At 40.3% G+C, this 21,882-nt stretch overlaps 1 protein-coding gene across 1 annotated transcript in view; it reads right to left on the bottom strand.

Annotated features, from left to right (window-relative positions):
* Positions 1-327: 327 nt before the first annotated feature.
* Positions 328-21,882, bottom strand: part of LOC141265457 (dynein axonemal heavy chain 5-like) — a 526,560-nt gene continuing 505,005 nt past the window's right edge. Inside the window, exons 75-77 of the mRNA XM_073678599.1 lie at positions 6,741-6,949; positions 5,654-5,875; positions 328-900 (exon numbers count right to left, since the gene is read on the bottom strand). Coding sequence (XP_073534700.1) covers positions 682-900; positions 5,654-5,875; positions 6,741-6,949 — 650 coding nt within the window. The 3' untranslated portion in view covers positions 328-681. The remainder of the gene's footprint in view (positions 901-5,653; positions 5,876-6,740; positions 6,950-21,882) is intronic.

Here is a 21,882-nt window from a genome sequence, read left to right as displayed (position 1 = left end):
GCTCCTGTCCCGAAAATGTTAAGCCCAACTCTGTGTTGCACAACAGTTTCGTGCCTTTTCAAAGTTTTTACGTCACTTTTGTGGCACAAAAGCTTTGGTGAACTGGCCCACAGGTCTTTTACCATGTAGGACCACACTGTATAAAGAATTTCTGTATGACTTCGTTCTCATATAATCAAGATATATATTTATTGAATATCATATCAACTGTATATATTGCATTACACACAAGTCCATAATTAGGAACAATATTTTCTGAAAAGAATTAAACAATGTTAAATTATTGTAAAATATATATAGAATAATGAACAAATCCATTACACATAATTTTCAATTACGCTTTAGAAGGCACTTATTAAAAATAAAAGAAACACTAAGAAATGCATGCAGAATAAATCTTCATTTGGTGTACGGTTAACAACCTGTTTGCCTATGATGTGATGGTAGATTGATGAAGATAAATATCATTTTTGTAGAAGTGCTGTAGTGCAGGGACTTTTATAATGTATATATATGCAATTTGGGCATGGATCTGTTCAAACCAGCAATATTGTAAGTAATGATAGTGTTATTAATAATAACAGTAATAACATCTAAAAATATAAGTGATAGTAGTGGTATTTCCAGATCTTCAGGATCTTTGCTCTTAACCATCCATGAAAGTCATGGATAGCAATCTATTTATTTGTTGTCACAAAGAAGGGCAACACCTCTCATTGTCCAGTGGTCCGGCACAAACACCGTTCTTAGGTACAGGGAGAAGACATATGTCAGGTCCGTCCTGCGTGGCTTCTTGTACACTGGGCAGGAGTACAGACTACTCAGTTGTTTCTTAGGATCCAGAGGGCCAGTGGTACTTATTGCATAGACATGAACAACAGGCAGATTGGTAAACAGGACCTGGAAATAAAAGGAACAGTTATTAAACCTAAGCGGAATTATAAATGGGATTAGCAAAAGGATTATCCTTATAAGTGCACATACACATTACAAACCAGATAGCAGAGACAACAATAACAATTATGGCTTTGCAATTTCCATTCTTTAGGTGTTCAATATTATGCAAATCATTCAGATGTGGAAGTTCAGTTATTCCTAATTATTTCTGGTACCTTTTGTTTAACCTGCACTAGTTTCCATAGGTCGTAAATCTACACCATCCTGAAAGCTACACTATGAGTATTCTGCGGCTATATAAAAGCAGGTAGATACAGGGGTACACACTTTTCTCAAAGAGGATCTGCAGCAGGTGGGATGAGTAACATAAAAAGGAGAAGCTGAAATGATAAGAGGGCAGAGCGAACTGTCAGCAGCACAAGAAATATGCTACTCCATTATTACATTATTAGTAGTGGATTACACAGCTCATGTCCACGTGAATATAACTGGCATATTCCAAATTCTGCGAAAATAATGCATTGATTCAATGAATAGATGTGCATTATATATACAAAGACTGCAGTTCTGGCTAACAAGCCGATGTGTTGTTTATGGCTCATAGCTAAGGGGCAAACTTTACAGATATAACTAACTTTATTACAGATTTGTGGTGTTTTATATAATATATTGATGGTATTGCATTGAGCTGCTATATGAGTAATTTACTAGCTGCAATGCTAAAGATCTAGGAAGAACCAGAATGTTATTTATGGCACAAGCGGCTGAAACTTCCAGTTCTCTGGCTGTTTGTGTGTCGTGGGACAGCTGTTAATTACAACATAATTGACCTTATTTATCACAACGCCTCTACAGCTTAAGATATCATTGTGTCTCTGGAAAGGGGGCAGTGCTGCATAAAGAACTCAGCTGCGATCTAGCATCGGTAATGAGATATATGAATCAGAACACAGATCGATGGGCTGCTCAGCTCCATCACTTTAGATGAAACACTTTTCAGAGAATACAGATTACAAAGCATGGTTAGCTTTGCAACATTTCATATAGAGGGTAATGTTAATGTGGTTTTACTGAGGGTCTTCAGAAGCTAAAAAGTCCTGGATACTTCTAACAAAAGAGAGTGGCTAGTCTTAGATAATCAGGGACTGGCTAATGCTGTATTTATATGAAAAAATATAAGTATAGTGTGTTATGACCATTGCTAAATCCATCCTTTATTTTTTGGGGGAGAATGGTAATTATGAGTTTACCTCTTTTCTTAGCTGTTCAACTGGATGGTAACATTAGATCAGCATAATGTATAGGTAGAGACCCTGATTCCAGTGATGTGTCACTTACTGGGCTGTGTGTTGTTTCAATAAAGTCAGTGATTTATCAGCAAGAGATTACCACTAGAGGACTAGCTGTCTCTTGCTATGTGGTCATCCTGCTCTATGTAACCCCGCCTCCACTACTGATTAGCATCTTTCTGCCAATTTACAGTATTCACAAAAAGCGGCCAATCAGTGGTGTGGGCGGGGTTATACAGAGCTCAGCATTCAGAGAACTGCTAGATCTGCAGCAGAAAGAACAGTGATTTTATCAAAATAACAACATGCAGACCAGTAAGTGAAACATGGCTGGAATCAGGGTCTCTGCCCCTACGTCATGCTGCTCTCAGATTATAATTTCCAAAACCAGGTAACAGATTCCTTCTAATAGCTTGCCAGGCTTGCACGTACAGTGACCACTTCATACTGGCACAATTTTCTTTTCTATTGGGTTCATATGGTTTCTAACAGAAAAGCAAACTACATAAATAGCTGCCATCTTACAACCGCATACAAAATGAAGGTGCAACATGGTGTTTTGGGGAGACTGGGGAGAAGGCAGCTATCTTACGCTGTGCTCATATCTGCTTTGTGGCCCATTATATGATGAATTCATCATGGCTTTCACTGTTCTTCAATGAAGGAAATAATGTATATGGCCCCTTTTTTTATATAATTTCATAAAAAAGAATAAGTTAAGGGCAAAAAACTCAAATGACACTTAAATTAGTGTAGAATTAGATGGCATGATATAATGTGTAAATGATGCATCATTTTACCTTTCCTTTATATTTTGCAGTCTTGTCAAGTCAAGAGCAGGATATTAAAAAGAAAAGCGACGCGTGCTTTATTTTTAGATTAGAGATTATCTTTCCGCAGAACAATATGTACTAGCCATTGAAAACAAACAGCTGTACGTCGCCGGTGTAATTCTCAGGCCCTGTAGGTGTCAGAGCACCGGGCCTGTTAGAAACAGAGATTGCCGCTAAATGAAATCCTAGTCCAGCTCCTGTTTCAACATGTCATATCAAACCGACTGCGACAGCTGCAAATGAATAAAAAACTAAAAATGACAGAGTTTAATCAGTGAGACTGGTAGTCCATAATCCTTCATGAAAAAAACGCTTTTCATTGCCAGCTTTAGTGATAAGAGTTACATTTCCCAAATTGTACTGAATATACTGTGTGCAGAAAATAGAGTGCTATTCCACGGACAGCGCTGTCAACTGCTGCAGTCAGGGCCGTCACACAAATCTGATTTTCTGGTTAGGCTAAAGAAATGTAACAAGAGCTGTATACACCGGAGTAATGCCATCAGTTAGCATCCCACAGTCCAAAATCACTCCTAGATTATTAAAGTGGAACTCTGGGCAAATATAAAAGATAGATAAAATGTGCCCACAGGGGCATTAAAAATGCTTCAATTTATTCCCCATTCTTCCGCTGCTGCTCTCACCAAGTGAACGCTACTCACAATCATCACTAGGAGAGACCTATGGCACAATGCACAAGGTTCCCACTAGTGATCTGTTCCCACTGGGGTACGTTAACTTCGGGACTGTACACTCGCTCTGATAATAACACCTGACTGTGGGGTGTCCTTTACACTGGGTTGCCCAAACTGAACAACCTATTCTAATGTCACAGTCTTTGTTGGTTTGATTTTTTGTATGCTCTTTTTTTCCAAAGTTAATCAAGGGTTAGAAGACCCAAAATATTCCGCCCTGATATATTTTGATGCGTGGGGTGTATTAATCACATTAGTGTTTCTATCTCTAAGGCCACATTCACACTATCAGTCAGTATTTGACATCAGTATTTGTAAGTCACAACCAGGAGTGGAGCAATCAGGAAAAGTATAATAGAAACACGTCACCACTTCTGTATTTATCACCCACTATGATGTAACATACTGACCAAATACTGATAGTGTGAAAGTAGCCTAAGGGTAAATGAGTAGAACACCATGCAGTATATTTTATTGCCTAGGAATTGTGCTTATTAAATAATTTCATCCAGTTCAAGGGTCCTGCAGTTTAATAGTAAAGTTACATCTTATATGGGGGCACTTCTTTGTATTAGGATGAGAGTACACATGTCAGTCTCCGCACAGCTGGTACAGCCATTTCTGACTTTAATACATGTCTGCTATATGTAAGGATTAGGGGATTGCGAGTAAATCACTGCTGGCTGCTATCCCAAAATCTGTACACACTGACATTTTACTAGCACAACCTACATTGATTCTTAAAACATCGGTTGTCACAGGTGCTGGACTGTACTACAAGGCTCATCATAGCGGATAAAACTGTTATTAGCGGCAGGTTTCATTTTCATTGAAAGAAAATCAAACAGAAAGGACAAAAGTCTATGAGGACATCGGTGACTGTGTGTGAAGGATTCCAGACCATGATTATTATTAAAGCGACCGTACACAGGCTAACTTCTCATAGGTCAGTGGCTAATGGTACAATACTTATAGACAAAAAGAAATGGCATCCTGCAATTATTTGCATAGTTTGAATTGCTGTTATTTCTTTATCATTCAGGCTAGGTTCACACTAATACACTGCTCTTCGTTAAGCACTACGTCTGGGTTCCTGTTCGTATCCACAAAAGACAGTATTCCAACAGGAACTCCAACAGAGACCCTAAGGAGCTATTTACTTCAATGAATGACAGATCACGTTTTTGTGCATGTCTGAAAAAGACGAATACCGCCAGGATGTGTAGACCAAACAGTGTCCATAGTGACTTTGCCATTGAAGTGAAAGACTTTGCCATTGAAGTGAATGACTTTGTTGGGGTTCCTATCTGAATCCAGTTTTTCAAGGGACTTGACAGAAACCCCGACATAGTGCTCAACGGAGAGAACTATATTAGTGTAAACCTAGCCTTACTTTTAGCAAACCTTAATACAAGTATACAAATGTCTAGCAGTGATAACTAGGAATGAGGGGACCCGTGGAAGGTCCCGTCCGTCGAGTTCGACCGAACTTTGGTCCAAAGTTCGGTTCAGGTACCAGAACTGTACTTGAATTTTAACCTGAACCTCATAGAAATCAATGGGGACCCGTACTTTGGAGCTGCAAAATACCTCTCTCTACTCCCCGAACTCCCGAACTCTAAAACGGACTTCCAGGAGGAGTCCTTGCTCGGAGTTCAGCACCGGACACTGGGTGTCTGGTACAAAACTAGACCTTTACAGTCCGGATTCGCTCATCTCCAGTGATAACTTATGATATAATGAACAGGACGAAATTACAAATACCAGCATTACCTGACAGCCCAAAGCTGTAAATTGTAGTTATAAATTCTGGAGCGTGAGACACAGTTTGGAAACCATTAATATAAAGTAATAACTCAATACTAATGTATCTTTCCTGCTCATCTTGTCTATTCATGACTGAAGTTTCTAAAACCACCATTTTTTAATTGAGCCTTACCTTTGGTTGAGCTTCCATCAGCTTAGTGTTTCTACGGTCCCAGCCAGCACCATCAAGAAACAATCCATAAATGTATACACCCCCAATGTCAGCTGGAGGAGGCGCGTTGACGTCTTCTTTCATCATTTTGGTGACATCATTATGTAAAATCACACTGTCTAAAGCCCAGCCTTTTGATAAATTCATGCGGGTTGTTTCCTGTCTCATAGCTGTCAGAAAACCCTAGTGGAAAAATGCTTTTGATTAGATAAGAGAGGATGCACTATATATAAGGTTCATTTATTTCTGCCATCAGTAATAAAGTACTCTGTGAATATTAGGATACTAATTTAACATAAAAATTAGAAGTATGTATGATCTTCAAATTATCACTCTACATAGTTTGATAAAAGCCTTGCTTCCAACTTTTTCGGCACTATGTTAATGTACTGTGTCTGGAACAAGTCCAATTGACAGGTGAGCGAGTTTGAAAAGTACACTATAATTCCTCCAATGACCCCTGCACCTCTGGTATATAAAACAAGTTGAGTTGATCAAATTGAGTCTGGTCCAGCAGCCACATAAATAGATTGTGGCCGTCGGACAACAGTCCTGCGGGCCGCTTCCAACATGTTGGCATCACTGGCACCTACTCTTATCACCAGACCTAGTGAAACTTCATCTACGAATCTCGCCACCATGAAGATGTTGAGCCAAGTCTACTAATTAGAAGAGGCTCTGGCAAGTAGATGAAGGTTTGCTCTGGTCCATCAGCTACATCAGTAATCTGTGGGGGCTGGACCAATGTACTGTGGCTCTTTTTGCTCAACTCTAGAAACAAGTGTTCAACTTGTGAATATAAACAATGGATACTTTCATACACTACCAGAAAGCAATAATGCTCCACATGGTCAGGATTGCCTGCAGCAGTCAAACACTGACAATAGCTGAAGAGAAGACTGGCAGGAGACCCAACAGCGATATGGAGGAGCAGTGAAGATTGGTAGACATGTATGTGCCATTTATTATTTTATAACACACCAGGACCACATGTAAAATGAAAGAAAGGGATAGAAACCCCCTTAACAACTGCTTCAAATTCACTTACCTGTGGATTAAAAAACCCTGTCATCCAGAATTGATTTGGGCGGCCATCAAATAGCCAGCATCGAAACTGCTGATTTCTTTCCAACAGTTCTGTAAACCAAAACCCGAGGGTGGCAGAATCCCAGGAAATCTTGTACCAAAGTTTAGGAATCCTGGCATCATACATATTGTCTAAAGCATCTCGCAAGTCTTCTGACATAATTATAGTTCCTGTAAAAAATAATTGAGACTTTATTTTTAGTTACATTCTGTAATTTAAAAATATCAAAACATTAGTACAAGACCTTACTGTACCTCTGTATGCATCACATTTTAAAGGAAAGCCATAGGGAGTTCTTTTATGGAAAATGGCATGACATTTTCCATGGAACAATATGAGCCTGATTGATCAAGGTGATTTTACTAGTTTTCTGGTGTAAAACACCTCTAAGTTGTGCAAAAATGTTTAGACTTTTGGTAGTTTTATGCCAGTCCTGGGCACCTCCACCAAAACTAAACTGGCAGCTCTTGTGTGGGACTGGCTGTGGCAAAGTCTGGCTGGTAAATTCATCCAAAATTATGCCACTTTGGGAAGGGTGCACAGTAATTGTAATATATACCTAACTGATTAAGAGGTATGCCTATTAATGAATTAGACACCTTTTACTCCAGCAGTACCTTCAATAAGACCGGCATACAACTCACCAGTCCTAACGAATCGGGCCCTATATGTATAGGCTTATTTTCTCCTATAAAGAAATTTTGGAACACTGAAAGGTAAAACCCATTACACAAAGCTCTTCCCTTCATCATAAATTAATGTTATTCATTTTCTAACATTAAGATGTACTGTAATTTTCCAAAAAGTAACAAAACAAGAAAAAAACAGGAATGAACTACAGTACATACTATTCATTCAGATATATTCAGACCAAATGAACACAGCCTATAACTGTTATGGGAAAGATATTTGGGACAAGTCCATAAGTCACTTTCCACATTGGTGAAGATCACATATCATCTGTGGGTGTTGATACGTGTCTTGCGCAAAGAAATACTTTGATAAAAATAAATAGAGTAGATATGACTATTTGGGCTGTTGTCCAATGCCAAATATCCTAGTGTGACCACTGTGAGTTATAGCTAAGGATTGCTTAAATTAAGCAGTAGGAGACTCTTAGCAATCTGAAAATATCAATCTCACAGCACATAGGACATGACTAGTTCATTCCAGTCCCCAACTCAGTGGGAAGAGGCAGTCTATGCATACTTCAGCAAGCTTTCTATAGCTCGTAATGATTTCCAATTATCAGAGGAATACCACTACTACAAGCATTAGAAACTTGTTCTGTACAAGTCAATGGGGAAAATGCTAAGGGAAAAAATATGGATATCATTCTTTGATCCCTAGTAAACATATATCAAGGTATTCAGCAATATATTTGCCATCATTGCCATTATTTTAAGCTACAATATTATGCAAAAACTATTTTTAATAAAATTACAAGAATAAATATGAAATTATAGCTTTTGCTCAGGAGTCTCGGCAACCTAAACTCCCCCATAATTTCACCTTGTTTCCAAAAATTATACCAACAGTGAAAGTTATTTCCTATACATAATCTAAGGAGGTTGTCTGCCTTTCAATAGTCAGGCCAGAAAATGCTTGAGCAAAGATCCGCATGAGAATGATGGGTTATCTGGTAATCAGCAATGATGGCTCCGGCCATTAGTATTCATGGTGACAGACAGCTCATCACTATAAAATATACACTTGCAGCTTTTCTGCCTGCTATTCTGCTAGTCAGTCATATAGAAATGAAGGAGTATGGTGAGAAAAGTCCCGATCACAGAAATAAGAGCATTTTCACACAACATGATAGTAGCCGGCAACAATAACTGTGCCAAAGGATAAAAGTGAATGTGACTGAACTCGACTAATGCAGATTTATTTTAAAGCCTCTTTCATAGTGTGACCTTCATAATCATCCATATAAATAAAGCTTTCTGCATAAAGGTACATCTGTTAGCAGCTGAGCCATGGTTGGAGCATGTGAGTATTCTGTGCTGCTATCTGTCAATGCTTGCAGCCTGACTCAGGGCTATGGAATGGAACAGCTCAATGCAATTTAGTCTAAAGAAAGCGTAGACAAGAAAGCTCCACCCTTGGAAAGACAAATATAAATCTATGTGAGATGCTGCTGAATCAACATGGTCCAGATCCTGGGAAATGTCTCAATGCCTTCAATGGTTGAGAAGATTCACCGACATAATTATCCATAAAATATAAGATCTACCTACATAGATTAAAGCTTTCATACTATTTGAAGAGTGATGATGACCTTAACCAGTCCCGCCAGATGTCGGCAGTAGACACTGACTATCCCCTAAGTACAGGTTCCCTCAGAGCAGTAATAAATGTGAGCCCTAATGGTCACCTAATGTGATTGCTTGTCGTGGCATGCTTGAGCTAATGCTTGGATCTTTTGCAGTCTCTATATAAGTAAACTTTGCTATGTTTTGCTGTAAACTTTGTAAAACTTGTAAGAGAAAGTTGCCATCTGCCTCTTAGCAGCCCTGTTGTCTGGTATGCTGGCAGCTTTTTAGATTACTAAGAAAATCAACAGATTACCATATGCTCCAGCTGTCCTCTAGTCACTATTTCCCAACCCAGCTTCATCTAATCCTTCTAAGCTTTCAGCGTAGGAGGCAGAGGAATGAACAGATCCTCTCCAATAGAGCTCTTCAGTTTCTGCGTTAGCCAGCGTCAGGTCCAGCAGCCATCGGCCTTCATTCATTCTGGGGCCAGCAGCTTTGATTCTGAGCCTTAGTACTTTTCTGCCAACTTGAAGAACATTTCATTTTTTGACAGTAAATCATTAACATATTGCCACAGATACAAAAGAGACCATACAATTGAAATAATTACGCCCGTGCAATTGCTGAATTATATTTCTAAATAGTCAAAGTACTACGTGTTCAGCTGCATTAGGGAGTAGACGGCATACTGTATAGTCAGCATATTCTGTAGGGTAGGTTTTGGTAGGTGGCTATGGGTATGTAATGATCTCCAGGTCTCAATATAACAACTACGTTTTAGATTTATGTCAGAGTCATTGTATTTTTATGGGATTTGTGGTTAATTATACAATTAGCTTGGATCCATTGTGCAATGTTTGTTTATGCTACTGAACTTGGAAGCGAGGAAACAATCTGACGAGAAGTGTGGCAGAATATTGACAATTGAACTGCTCCGGCACAAACGGACATGTCAATAGAATGTCCCAGGCAGTGACAGGGGCTCCACTTTATGAGTTTTGTAACCTTGCTTGAATGAAGTAGCAGTGTGCACTGACATGAGAACACCTTTGACTCCTGCATCTGTCAAGTGACAACAAATCAACTGTACTGAGCATGGAATTATGCACAGGGGATCCGGATGGATCTCATTTCCACTTCGCTTTAAAACTTCAATTATTATTGTACTAAAAAAAACTGAAAATCATGATGTTCAGTACATTTAATTATATTAGTACATTTTTTCCTTCTATTTATCAGAAAGGGGAAAAAATGTATATATAAATATACAGTATATATATATATATATATATATATATATATATATATATATATATATATATACACACATACATATACCCAATATATCTATATAGTCATGGAAGAAGGGATTGACACTCTTGAAACTGTTCCAGAAAATGAAGTATTCCTCACAGAAAATTATTGCTGTTACACATGTTTTTCTATACACTTGATGGTATGGTGTGGTATATTGGGTACAAAGATAGTGGGGCCATTCTTTATCAATGGAAACCTCAATGCCACTGGATATCTGAAATTGCTACATGACGATGCGCTGCCCTCTTTATGCACTGAAGATGGCACATCCCCTGAGTTTTTCTCACAAGATGGTGCATCACCACATTATGGATGTCAGGTCCGAGCATTCCTACATGAACAGTTTCCTGGAAAGTGGTCATGGTGGGCCAGTTGAATGGCCACCAAGGTCTCCCGATCTGACCCCCTTAAACTTTTATCTTTGGAGTCATCTGAAGGCAATTGTCTATGCTGTGAAGATACGAGATGTGCAGCATCTGAAACAACGGATAATGGAAGCATGTGCTAGCATTTCTTCTGCGGTGTTGCTGTCAGTGTGTCAAGAGTGGGAGAAGAGGGTTGCATTGACAATCCAACACAATGGGCAACACTTTGAACACATTTTATAAGTGGTCATAAACTTGTAAAAAACTCATGAAAGAATAAAGTTACGTTAAAACCAAGCACACCATTGTTTTTCTTATGAAATTCTCAATCAGTTTGATGTGTCACATGACCCTCTTCCCATTGAAAAAAATAAAGTTGGATCCAAAATGGCTGACTTCAAATGGCTGCCATGGTCACCACCCATTTGGCAAAGTTTTCCCCCTCCCATATACTAATGTGCCACAAACAGGAAGTTGATATCACCAACCATTCCCATTTAATTTAGGTGCATCCATATAAATGGCCCACCCTGTATTTCAAGTGTTTATTTCTGTTAATGTTGATGATTATCGCTTACAGCCAATGAAAACACAAAATTCATTATCTCAGTCAATTAGAATACTTTATAACACCAGCTTGATTTCTTGCCCACCCCGGGCCTGCAAGCATTGGAAACTTCACTGAACAAAAAGCAATTTCACAGCAACCAGATCTCTAATATGGGCCATACAGGTAAGTATAGACTTACATTTCTATCACCTGTATGCCCATATTAGAGGTCAGATAAGTCTCAGGGGGTGACAGATTCCCTTTAAATGTTAAAAGGACAATAGACTTTTGTTTGGGCAGCCTGAATCAGACATTAGCAGCAGTATGTATATTTTATTCTTGGATGACTAGTCAAAAAAAAAAAATCAGCTCCCAGCAGCTATTTTCTGCCCTTGCTCTGCTAGACTGACAAGTCTCTTCCTATGTATGTGGATTGGTGTATTGAGGCAGGTAGAACCCGCCAAAGCCATTCCTCGAACTAGTCATCAGAGACACATTGTAGTCGGACTGCTTATCAAATAATGCTTTCTGTGAAATGCAGCAGCATTTCAAAATAAAACAAACACAATTGCAATAATACAGCCAGGGGCAATGAGGAGGTATTGTAAAGTGTTATTAGAGATGAGCGAATCTTTTAGAACTCAAATTAGCCCACTTCGACAAATTTTCCCCAAGAATTCAATTTGCTGCAAATCTTTATACTGCAAAGCCTTTAATTGGCCAAAAAAGATGTGTATAATACTCTAAAGATCTTCTAGGCATGTATTGAATAACCCCTTTGGAGCTAACTAATTAAAACACAGCCTTAGTAAAGTTCAAGAAACCTTAACATATTTGGCTATGAGAAAACAGGTAGTAACTAGTGGTAAATAACAGTCTATTTAACACTACTGCAGTAACATACTTTTCAGGATACTTGAATTGTAAAGGCGGTCCAAAAATTATCCCTTTTTGGAGGCAGATGTCTGCCTTGCTGGTGTTTATACATTGGGTGCAAGTGGAAGAAGTTGTGTTTTTTTTACTAAGGGTGTTGAAAAATTATTCTTCTTTGGGGAGAATTAAGAGCATTGTTCCTTGCTTTGTTCAAAAATATCTTAATTTAGAGAGAAGTAACAGGTGTGTTATTTGTAAGCAATGGCTTTTCAAATTGGAGTGAAAAATATATTTCTTTTTGGAAGCCAAAATACGTTTGCTATTCTCAAAATGCCGATACAATTACAAAGGCTTTTCCTTAAGCAATTCAAAACTAATTCCTTAAGGCTGTGTGCCCACTATGCGTTTTTTAAGCGTTTCCGCAGCGGCAATTCCGAGACTCTCCTCCAGACACGGGTACCATGGTACCTGTAAAAAAAAAAAGAATTATACTCTCCTTCTGATGGCCTCCGGTCTTTTCTCTGCTGCGTCCGGTCTCTTCTACGGCTCGTGATGGTCTAAAAGGACCTGCCATGACGTCATTTAGTCATGTGACGGGTCACGTGACCGCTGACGTCGGCGGTCACGTGACCTGTCACATGACTAAATGAAGTCATGGCAGGTCCTTTCAGACCACCGCGAGACACCGGGAAGACCGGACGCAGCGGAGAAATGACCCAGGACCATCAGAAGGTGAGAATAATGTTTTTTTTTATTTTTTACCATTTTTAATCTTTTTTTCAACTATTAACTTGGTCACACTATATAAATCCATGCCGGTTGCATGGATTTATATAGTGTGACCAAGTTGTCAAGCACTTTCCAAGTGATGCTAAAATCGCCTGGAAAGCGCTTGTCAACCCGCATGCGGAAATGCATGTGAAAAACGCTTCACTTCCGCATGTCCCTGGTAGGAAAAATGCATGTAAAATCCGCATGCGTTTTTTCTGCCAGGGAGATGCAGAAACGCTCAGGAAAAATCCGGAGCATTTCTGCATCGTGGGCACATAGCCTTATTTAGAAAACTGGAACAGGTTAGCTGTATTCACAGTGAAGAAGCAATGACTTGTCAACAAGCGGGTTAAAATATATTCTTATACTGGGAGTTGCTTCATGTCTGTGTACTCTGAAGAGTGTACACTTCCCAGCAGCAGCACAATATGGCTACATAACACAGTGGAAAAATGCAGGAGATGTGGGTGGTCAGCTAGTGGCAGTGGCAGAAGCCACACAGAATAAAAATATGATATGGCAATCAAGAAGATGTCTGGCAGTGAACGGCCAGTGACTGCAGCCTGGGCAGGAGCAGTAAAGTATAACACTATAAAACACAGTGTGTAGCTAGATGTGTGGCAAGCTTGACTGTGCAGTGGCAGAAGAAACATGATATAAAAATATGACGGGGCAGGCAAGGAGATGTCTGGCAGTGTAGAGCCGGCAATGGCAGCACTACCAGCAGCAATATAGGATAGCACTATAAAACACAGTGGAAAGCTGGGAGATGTGTGGCTGTGTGGTGGCAACTGCAGTAACAGCAGCTGCACATTGGAAAAATATGACAGGGCAGGCAGAGAAATGACTGGCAGTGTAAGGCCAGCATCATCATCCTGGTCATCAGTAGTACTGTATAGATGACATGATGAACAAGAAAATACATATTTGGTAGACGCCTTGCTACACTCATCAGGAGAGCTTTAAACTACAGCAATAAGTGATGGGAACTATACGGCCAGGAAAAAATATGCAGCTAATGAATTCTGCTGATAGCCCTGCTATTAGAAGTGGAAATAAAGAACACAGACAACAAATTCTGAATGATAATAGAGGAGCAAGAGAAACAGACTACAAACTAAAATGTGTCTATACTAGTGATGGGCGAGCACTAAAATGCTCGGGTGCTCGATGCTCGGGTCGAGCAAATTGGGATGCTTGGGTGCTCGACCCGAGCAACGAGCCCAATGTAAGTCTATGGGAAACTCGAGCATTTTTCAGGCGGTTCCCCCCGGCGGTCTGCAGAGGGCCTAAAAATTGCCCAAATTGATGGGAACAGTGCTCAAATGACATGGGAACAGCATGGGGAAGACCCCTGGAAGCATTTCTGACTCCCAGGTCACTGCTGTCAGCAACATTGTCAGTACAAAATTTCAATGGAGGCCAGAAATGGCAGAATTTTCAGCGCAATTATAGGTGATCTGTGTGACGGACAAACCACAGTTTTCAATAGCTGGCCTGTAGGTAACTATTTTTAACAGCGACCTCGTGTCAATAACTTGGCTGACACACTGCAACAAAATTTCAATGGAGGCTAGAAATGGCATTTTCAGCGCAATTACATGTGATCCGTGTGACGGACAAACCACAGTTTTAAATAGATGGATTTTTAGTGCTGTATGATGGAAAGGATCTGTCTGTATTCTGCAGTGCCAACAAGCAAATGGAGCAGAAAAACTTAAGATCCAAAAAAAATTATTCCTGGCCCCTGATACCTGGGGCTAGTTCTAGAAATATCTGTATAAGCACCAGCAGACAGAACTGGAATGGACCCTCTTGCTATATGCACTGCAGTCTGCCACATACACTGCCTGCCTGCCTAGCACTGATATCTATGCAGCTGGATTAGTCCTCAGAAGGACTGTTAGATGAGATGGATATGTGTAGAACATGTTGTGGTATACCTACACTAACTAAGAAACAAGAAAATCTCTTCCTAGCTCAGCATCACCTCTCCCTACACTGCCTGATTCCAGAGTAGACTGTGACGAGCATGGCGGCGCCATGTCTGCTATAGACCTGATGACGCTGTGCGGCCAGCCAATCACTGTAATGCCACAATAAACATGGCTGCGGCATGACAGTGTGTGGCAGACAAACCCTGCATGTTCATTGGCGCTCTAAAGAGCGCCAAACATGCAGGGAGGAGACCCGAGCTCCTGCCGAGCAACCCCGGAAATACTCGGCGAGCGCCGAGCATCTCAAGTACTGAGATGCTTGGGCGAGCACCGAGCAGTAGCGAGCATGCTCGCTCATCACTAGTCTATACAACTGCACAGACTATGGGAAACAAATAAGTAGAATTGGAGTTATTAACACAGGAAGAGAGATATGATGTCATAGGCATCACTAAAACTTGGTGGGATGATACACATGATTGGAATACAAACTTTGAAGGCTACAACTTATTTATCAGAACAAAGCATGAGAATAACCACATATGTAAGGGATTTCAAAAGAGACCCAATGGTCAATGTGAAAGCCCGTGGAATAAGGATTGTGTGCTATATGGACAAAAGTAAATGGCAGACCATTCGGATAAGAACACAACAGAACCACCGAATGTCGGGTCCAGGTATCAATTAGATAATAAATACATAAAAAACCTTTATTAAATTGATGGTTATAGTGGCAATACAAGCACAAGATTGTCCGCAATCAAGATTACAAATACAAGAATGATATGTATACAACAAACATGATATAAATGGACCACAAAAAATGATTGCACAAAAGAGTGCTGCAGGTATATCAAAACCAACGTGTAAAAAATAGAATAACACCAGGTACAGAGATGATGACAATGCACAGTGCTTGTATAATGCACGCAGTAAAATAAACAAATGAGAAGGTGCTATACTGTTAAGTATAAATACAATGTCACCAGGCACCATGTGCAAACATCTGCGACCAATGATGATATATGTGTGCCCACCCACATAAGTACACAGAATAGTTGATAATGTAGGTATATGATGTCCTCACAATAACCAAGAGAAAGGGAAAGAAAAAAGGAGGGGGAGAGAAGGAAGGGGAAAAAGAAGGAGAAGGAGAGGGAAGAGATAGGAAGAGGAAAAGAGATGTAAAGTGAGGACCAAATAGTAAATGTTAGTGGAGGGCAAGACAAGGAGGGGAGGCAGGGATGGGAAAACTATACCTGAACAATGGGTCAAAAAAATTGATTGCGACGCAGCCCCAATGCGCGTTTCGGACGGGGAGTCCTACGTCAGGGGTGCTAGGGGCACTCCAGACTATCCTTGTCCCCCAGATTACTCCTGAAGTTAGAGATGCCGGGTTCTCGTACCAATCTACGCTCCTAACTTAACCCTTATCTGATCCCTTAGCGTATAGGAAAACACTAACCAGACAGACAAGGTTAACAGACAGGGATAAAAGAAAACTGCAATCATACAAATACACGCACAAAATAACAGAGTGAAAAACAGAGGAGGTATAAGAAGGGGAAACCAAATTTGACAGGATAAAGGAACAACATGCAAACCAACTCCACGCAGCAATCTCCAGAGAAATTCTCCAACCACAAACTCCAAACACTAAACTTTCTCCTTCACCACCAAAGGAGAAAGTAGGACGATCACTGGCAACTTCCAAGTGCCAGTGGCGAGCATATATACCAGAGGGGAGTGGCCAACACTGAACAGCAAGACAATTCTGGATGGAGAGCTCCCAGAGATCAACTGAACTGATTAACCCTTGCCATGACAGCAAGGAAACCTGCACTGTTTAATAGGATGGAGAAGCAGTTCTAATAAGTGCAGGAGTTCATGTAACCAGTCGCCACGATTGTCTGATCCCACTCTGTCGCGGTATCCCCGTGACGGTACCCCCCATCCTACGAGGGACCTCTGGTACCTCAGAACCAGGTTTATTTGGATGTGAAGCGTGAAAGATCGGATCGATCTGATCGCATGAACGTCAAACGCTGGTACCCACATTTTCTCCTCAGAATCGTAACTCTTCCAATGAACCAAATATTGAAGAGACCAGTGTACCAAGCAAGAATCAATAATCTTCACTACCTGGCATTCCAGTTTTCCATCAACAATAATTTTGTCCCCTGACGAAGGCTTTGCCGAAACACGCGTTGGGGTGAGAGTGCATCCATCTGGAGACCCCTGTGCTCCCTCTTGGCTGTAGCTATCTGAGGTAGATGATTCATGTTTACTGTTGCATCACTGTATATATGCGGTGTACTATCGCCGAGGCCAAATGGGGTGTTGCAATTATATGGATATAGCCAATTATGGTGATTACATTGTGGTATAATTCTTTCGGGTCATTTCTGGTTAGGATGCATGCTCTTTGCACATGTGCATTCATTTGTCCTGTTTCTTTTTATGTGTTATTTTTTCACTAATAGAGTCTTTGTATTTTTTCATTATTTGGGATGACTGATTGTTTCTTTTGCTCTTGCTTTTGTTGTAATGACTGGGGAAGGTAGTGGTGGAGATGGTTCAGAAGAAGCAATATAGTTTTTGAAAATTGATTTGTGAAACATATTATGAATCTTAAAAGTGGATGGCAGAGCAAGGCGAAACACTACAAGATTAATGACGGAAACTATGTTATAGGGGCTGATGAACCTGGGTCCCAGTTTCCAAGAAGGAACCTTCAACTTAAAGTTCTTCGAGGACAACCACACTAAATCACCAACACACAGGTCCGGACCCACCAAAAGTCTCCGATCAGCCATACTCTTATATTTGGACCCCATCTCTCTCAAATTATTAAGAACCCCTTACCTAACTGTTGTAATGGACAAAGAAAACTGTTCCTCCTCTGGTACTCTTGAAGAACAATTCCTATTGAAGGAGCAGAGTTGAGGATGAAAACAGTATGCCCCAAAGGACAGGGACTAGCCAGCAGACTCATGACAACGAGTATTCACAGTGAACTCAGCTAGAGGTAAATAAGAAACCCAATCCTCCTGATTCTCTAACACAAAGCACCTAAGATATGTTTCAAGGTTCTGGTTCACTCTTTCAGTTTGCCCATTAGACTGTGGATGAAAGGTGGACAAAAGTGAAAGATTAATCGCTAAGCAATCACAAAACGCTTTCCAAAATTTGGAAATGGATTGAACCCCCTGGTCGGAAAAAATATCAGATGCAATCCCATGTAATTTCACGTGTTTCTTAATAACAATTTGCGCTAAAGTCTTGGCATTTGGTAAAGCAGGTAGCGCAATAAAATGACCCATCTTATTGAATCTATCTACCACCACAAATATTACAGTATTCCCTGCTGATATGGGTAGATCAGTGATGAAATCTACAAATGAGTCCATGGTCTACAGGGAATTGCCAAAAATTGAAGAGCCCCGGACGGACGAGTATGTGGGGATTAGAATGTGCAGGCAGCTACATATTCCTGAACATCCTGGTGCACCCTAGACCACCAAAAATGATGAGTAAGAAGATCTGTCCAGGATGTCCAGCCTGGACTAAATCATGATGTTCATTTAAAATTTTAAGATGGAGGTTCACAGCAACAAACAGTTTACCTGAAGGACAGGCAGCAAAGGCGTCCCCCTGAGCCTCTATGACCACCCTCTCCATATCAGAACATATTGTAGCAATAACTACACTCATCTGTAATATAGGAATATAGGAACTGGTTCACAATTACTTCCTTCCTCAGAAAACAACGAGATAAAGCATCAGCCTTAAAGGGGTTGTCCACTACTTTTACATTGATGCCCGATCAGCTGTTATCGGTGCCGGCGGCAGCCACCGGCCAAGGGTGCTCACCTGCGGGGCTCCGCCGTCAAGTGGTAGTGGCCGCCGCGTTGTACTGCACATCAGCCTCCTATTCAATCGAGTACACCGTAACTGCTCATCCTGCAAACAGGTAACAAGAAAGTCAGGTAGTTTGGATACACTCATAATTGCAAAAAAGGCATAGAAACCTAAAAACAAGGTTTCTATTCCTTGTTGGCAATCATGAGTGTATCCAAACTGCCTGACCTTCTTGTTACCTGTTTTTAATATGAAGAAATAAACGGATGTTTTAAGAAACTTTGGATTTCCTGGGATCGTTCGTCCAAAAAGGAGCTGGATGCTTATTATTTTGTGCATATCGACTTTCACCCAGTGGATCGGTGCAGCCCAGAGGACGCGGTAACCAAAGGAGGAGGAGAGCTGACAATCTCATCTTATACAAAAAGTAAAATGTGTCCTTTTTTTAAAAAAATAACCTTTCTTGCTGTTACATAAAAAAATGGGACATAAAAACTTGGAAGGTTCATATCTGAAAAGCAAGCACCTGCAACAGGTGGTGTGTACGGGTGTAATATTGGACTATTACAACAAAGAACTGTGCAAAAAAAATTAACATTTTTTTCTACATGTACAATTTATGAGGTGGACTGGTGCTTTTTAAATTTTGGAATGTTGTCATTTTTCTTTTTTTTTTTTAAAATTACAAAATAAATACAAAAAAAAATATCACTTGAAGCTTGTCCATCTCACAAGTCAGGAAGCATACTTTCTCTGACACACAAGCTTTGGTTTCAGGATTTTTCTTTAGTGGCAGAATTAGGACAGACGGGTATTAAACTGCCCTCTTTGTTTGCAGTGCGCCAACAATAAAATGTGTTACCAAGCTGTTATTAAGATGCTGTACTATAGTACATAATGGATCATTCAATTCACAGTCACACTGACTCTGCAGGTCCTGTACTTCTCTATCATTTGATTTGTTTGTATTATTATTTACAGACGGACACTACAACTATCATTTTTAATGTTCTTTAGTGCTGCAATCAAATTTAGGTCTTTCTGTCACTATCAGTATTGATGAGCTGTGTGCTCTGACCACCTATCTCAAGACTGTAAAATCCTAAAATGCCGCTGTCCTCATCTATTATAGTCCCTGTGAAGGTCCACCAAATTGGTTGCACTAGATTATGCAAAGTGATAGCTGCAAGGCATTATGGGGAAGCTTGCGCGTCTGCATCTGATGTCATAAGCATGCTCTTTGGCTGATGCAATCTTCAGCAATGTGTGAAATGGTGGTAGGCATTTCTTCATTTCTATTTTGTGATCCGCAGGAATCGAATATTGTTTAATTTCGCCATGACCTGCAAATTTCAGGGAATTCCAGTTGAAGTCAATTTTTAGCAGATTGTTCTGCTCATCCCTAGGTATTGTCAATCCATGGCAGGAACTAGAGATATTTATATGTAATGATAACATGTATATAATCATATGTATTATCAGTAGCAATTATTTGACAGGATGACAATGACTCCAATAAAACATTGGTCATTATGCTGATTGTGCTCTATTCGCATTGGTTTTGGAAACTGCATTCATGGCCACATAATGGAAACCCAATGGACTCCATTATTGTTAGAACCCTCCGGTTAGTTTTTTTTCTATTTTGTTGGTCACATGACTTTCTGCCTATTTAATCCAGCTCCGCCCTTCTGGCCTTGCTGGACTTCAGTGTTACATTTACTCTTAAGCTAGCCAGGTGCCTTGTACCTTACTCTGTAGTTTGCTTGGTCTTTTGACCACTAGTACTTTTTGTTTGTTTGTCTTTGCTCTGCTACAGTTTCTGCTAGGAGGTGTCCAACTATATCCCAGTCCTTAGTTCTTGTAGGGACCCCTCCCTTATATCTATAGGTCTGCGTTCAGACTAGCCGAGGACTTAGGCGGGTCTGTTCACAAGGAACAGGTCCCCCGCTGCATCGCAGGGAATCAGCTTAGTCCTATTGTAGGGACAGTGTTCCTATCTTTCCTTAGTGTTTGTAGCAGTTTATAACAGTAAGTCCAGCCAAAAAATAAAACACTCTAAGGAAAGAAATCCAGATTTCAGCATGATGTCGGTTCAGGAGTTGGCTCAACGCCTGCAGGGACTGTCTTTGGAGGTGGCCGAGCTCCAGCAACACGTGAGTAGCTGTCCTGGAGCGCATTTTGTCGAACCGAAGGTAGGACTGCCAGATTTTTTTTATGGTAAACAGCAAGATTTTTTTTCCTTTAAAAACGCTTGTTTATTATATTTTCGTTTAAGACCCAGATCCTCGGGGAATGAATCACAGCGCATTGGGTTTATAATGTCATTTTTGCGCAAAGAACCACAGGGATGGGCCTTTTCTCTACAACCTAATGATCCGTGTTTTAGATCTGTGGAAGATTTTTTTCTGCTATGGGGTTGTTGTATGATGATCCTGATCGAGTCTCATCTGCTGAAACTGAATTAAGACGTTTGAAGCAGGGATCAGGTGATGTGGAAAATTATTGTACATACTTCAGAAGATGGTCGGCTGAAGTGGAATGGAATGACTCGGCATTAAAATGTCTGTTTCTTGCTGGTCTAGGTGAAAGGGTTAAGGATCTGCTGATTGCCTTCCCCAAACCTGGAACCTTGCAGGAGGCAATGCAATTAGCTATACGTGTGGACAGGAGACTGCGTGCTAGGATTAATGAACAGAAATCTACTGCTATGGCAGCTCCGAGTTTTCAGAGGGTCTGCTTGGAAGCTGGAGAACCGATGGAGATTGAGGCGATGTCACCCCACTCTCAGGAAAAAGACCGCAGGTTTGCTAAGGGATTATGTTTTTATTGCGGTAAATCTGACCACTTTATTAAGAACTGTGTGCTTCGTTTGAACAAAGAAAAAAAAAAAAGAGGTCAGTTACGCCCGTATAGCTTGTTTAAACTCAAAAGGAGTATTTCTTTCTGGAAGCACCTCATTCCAGGAGGAGTTGATTGAATTTCGGGTATTTGTGGATTGCGGTTCTACACTCAATGTAATTGATGAGGGATTTTTGGAAAAATTTAAATAAGAATCCAAACTTTTGTCATCTCCTATTTCTGTGGTTGTGGTTGATGGCTCTCCCTTGAAATGTATTACTCACAAGGTTTTTGAATTTCCCCTCACCATTAATGGTATTCACCAAGAGA

Source organism: Phyllobates terribilis, unplaced genomic scaffold (assembly GCF_046119375.1).
Source record: "Phyllobates terribilis strain yellow unplaced genomic scaffold, ASM4611937v1 Scaffold_4__5_contigs__length_816908805, whole genome shotgun sequence".
NCBI lineage: Eukaryota > Metazoa > Chordata > Amphibia > Anura > Dendrobatidae > Phyllobates > Phyllobates terribilis.
The sequence above is the reverse complement of the archived record's forward strand: the minus strand, read 5'-3'. Positions and strand labels throughout refer to the sequence as shown.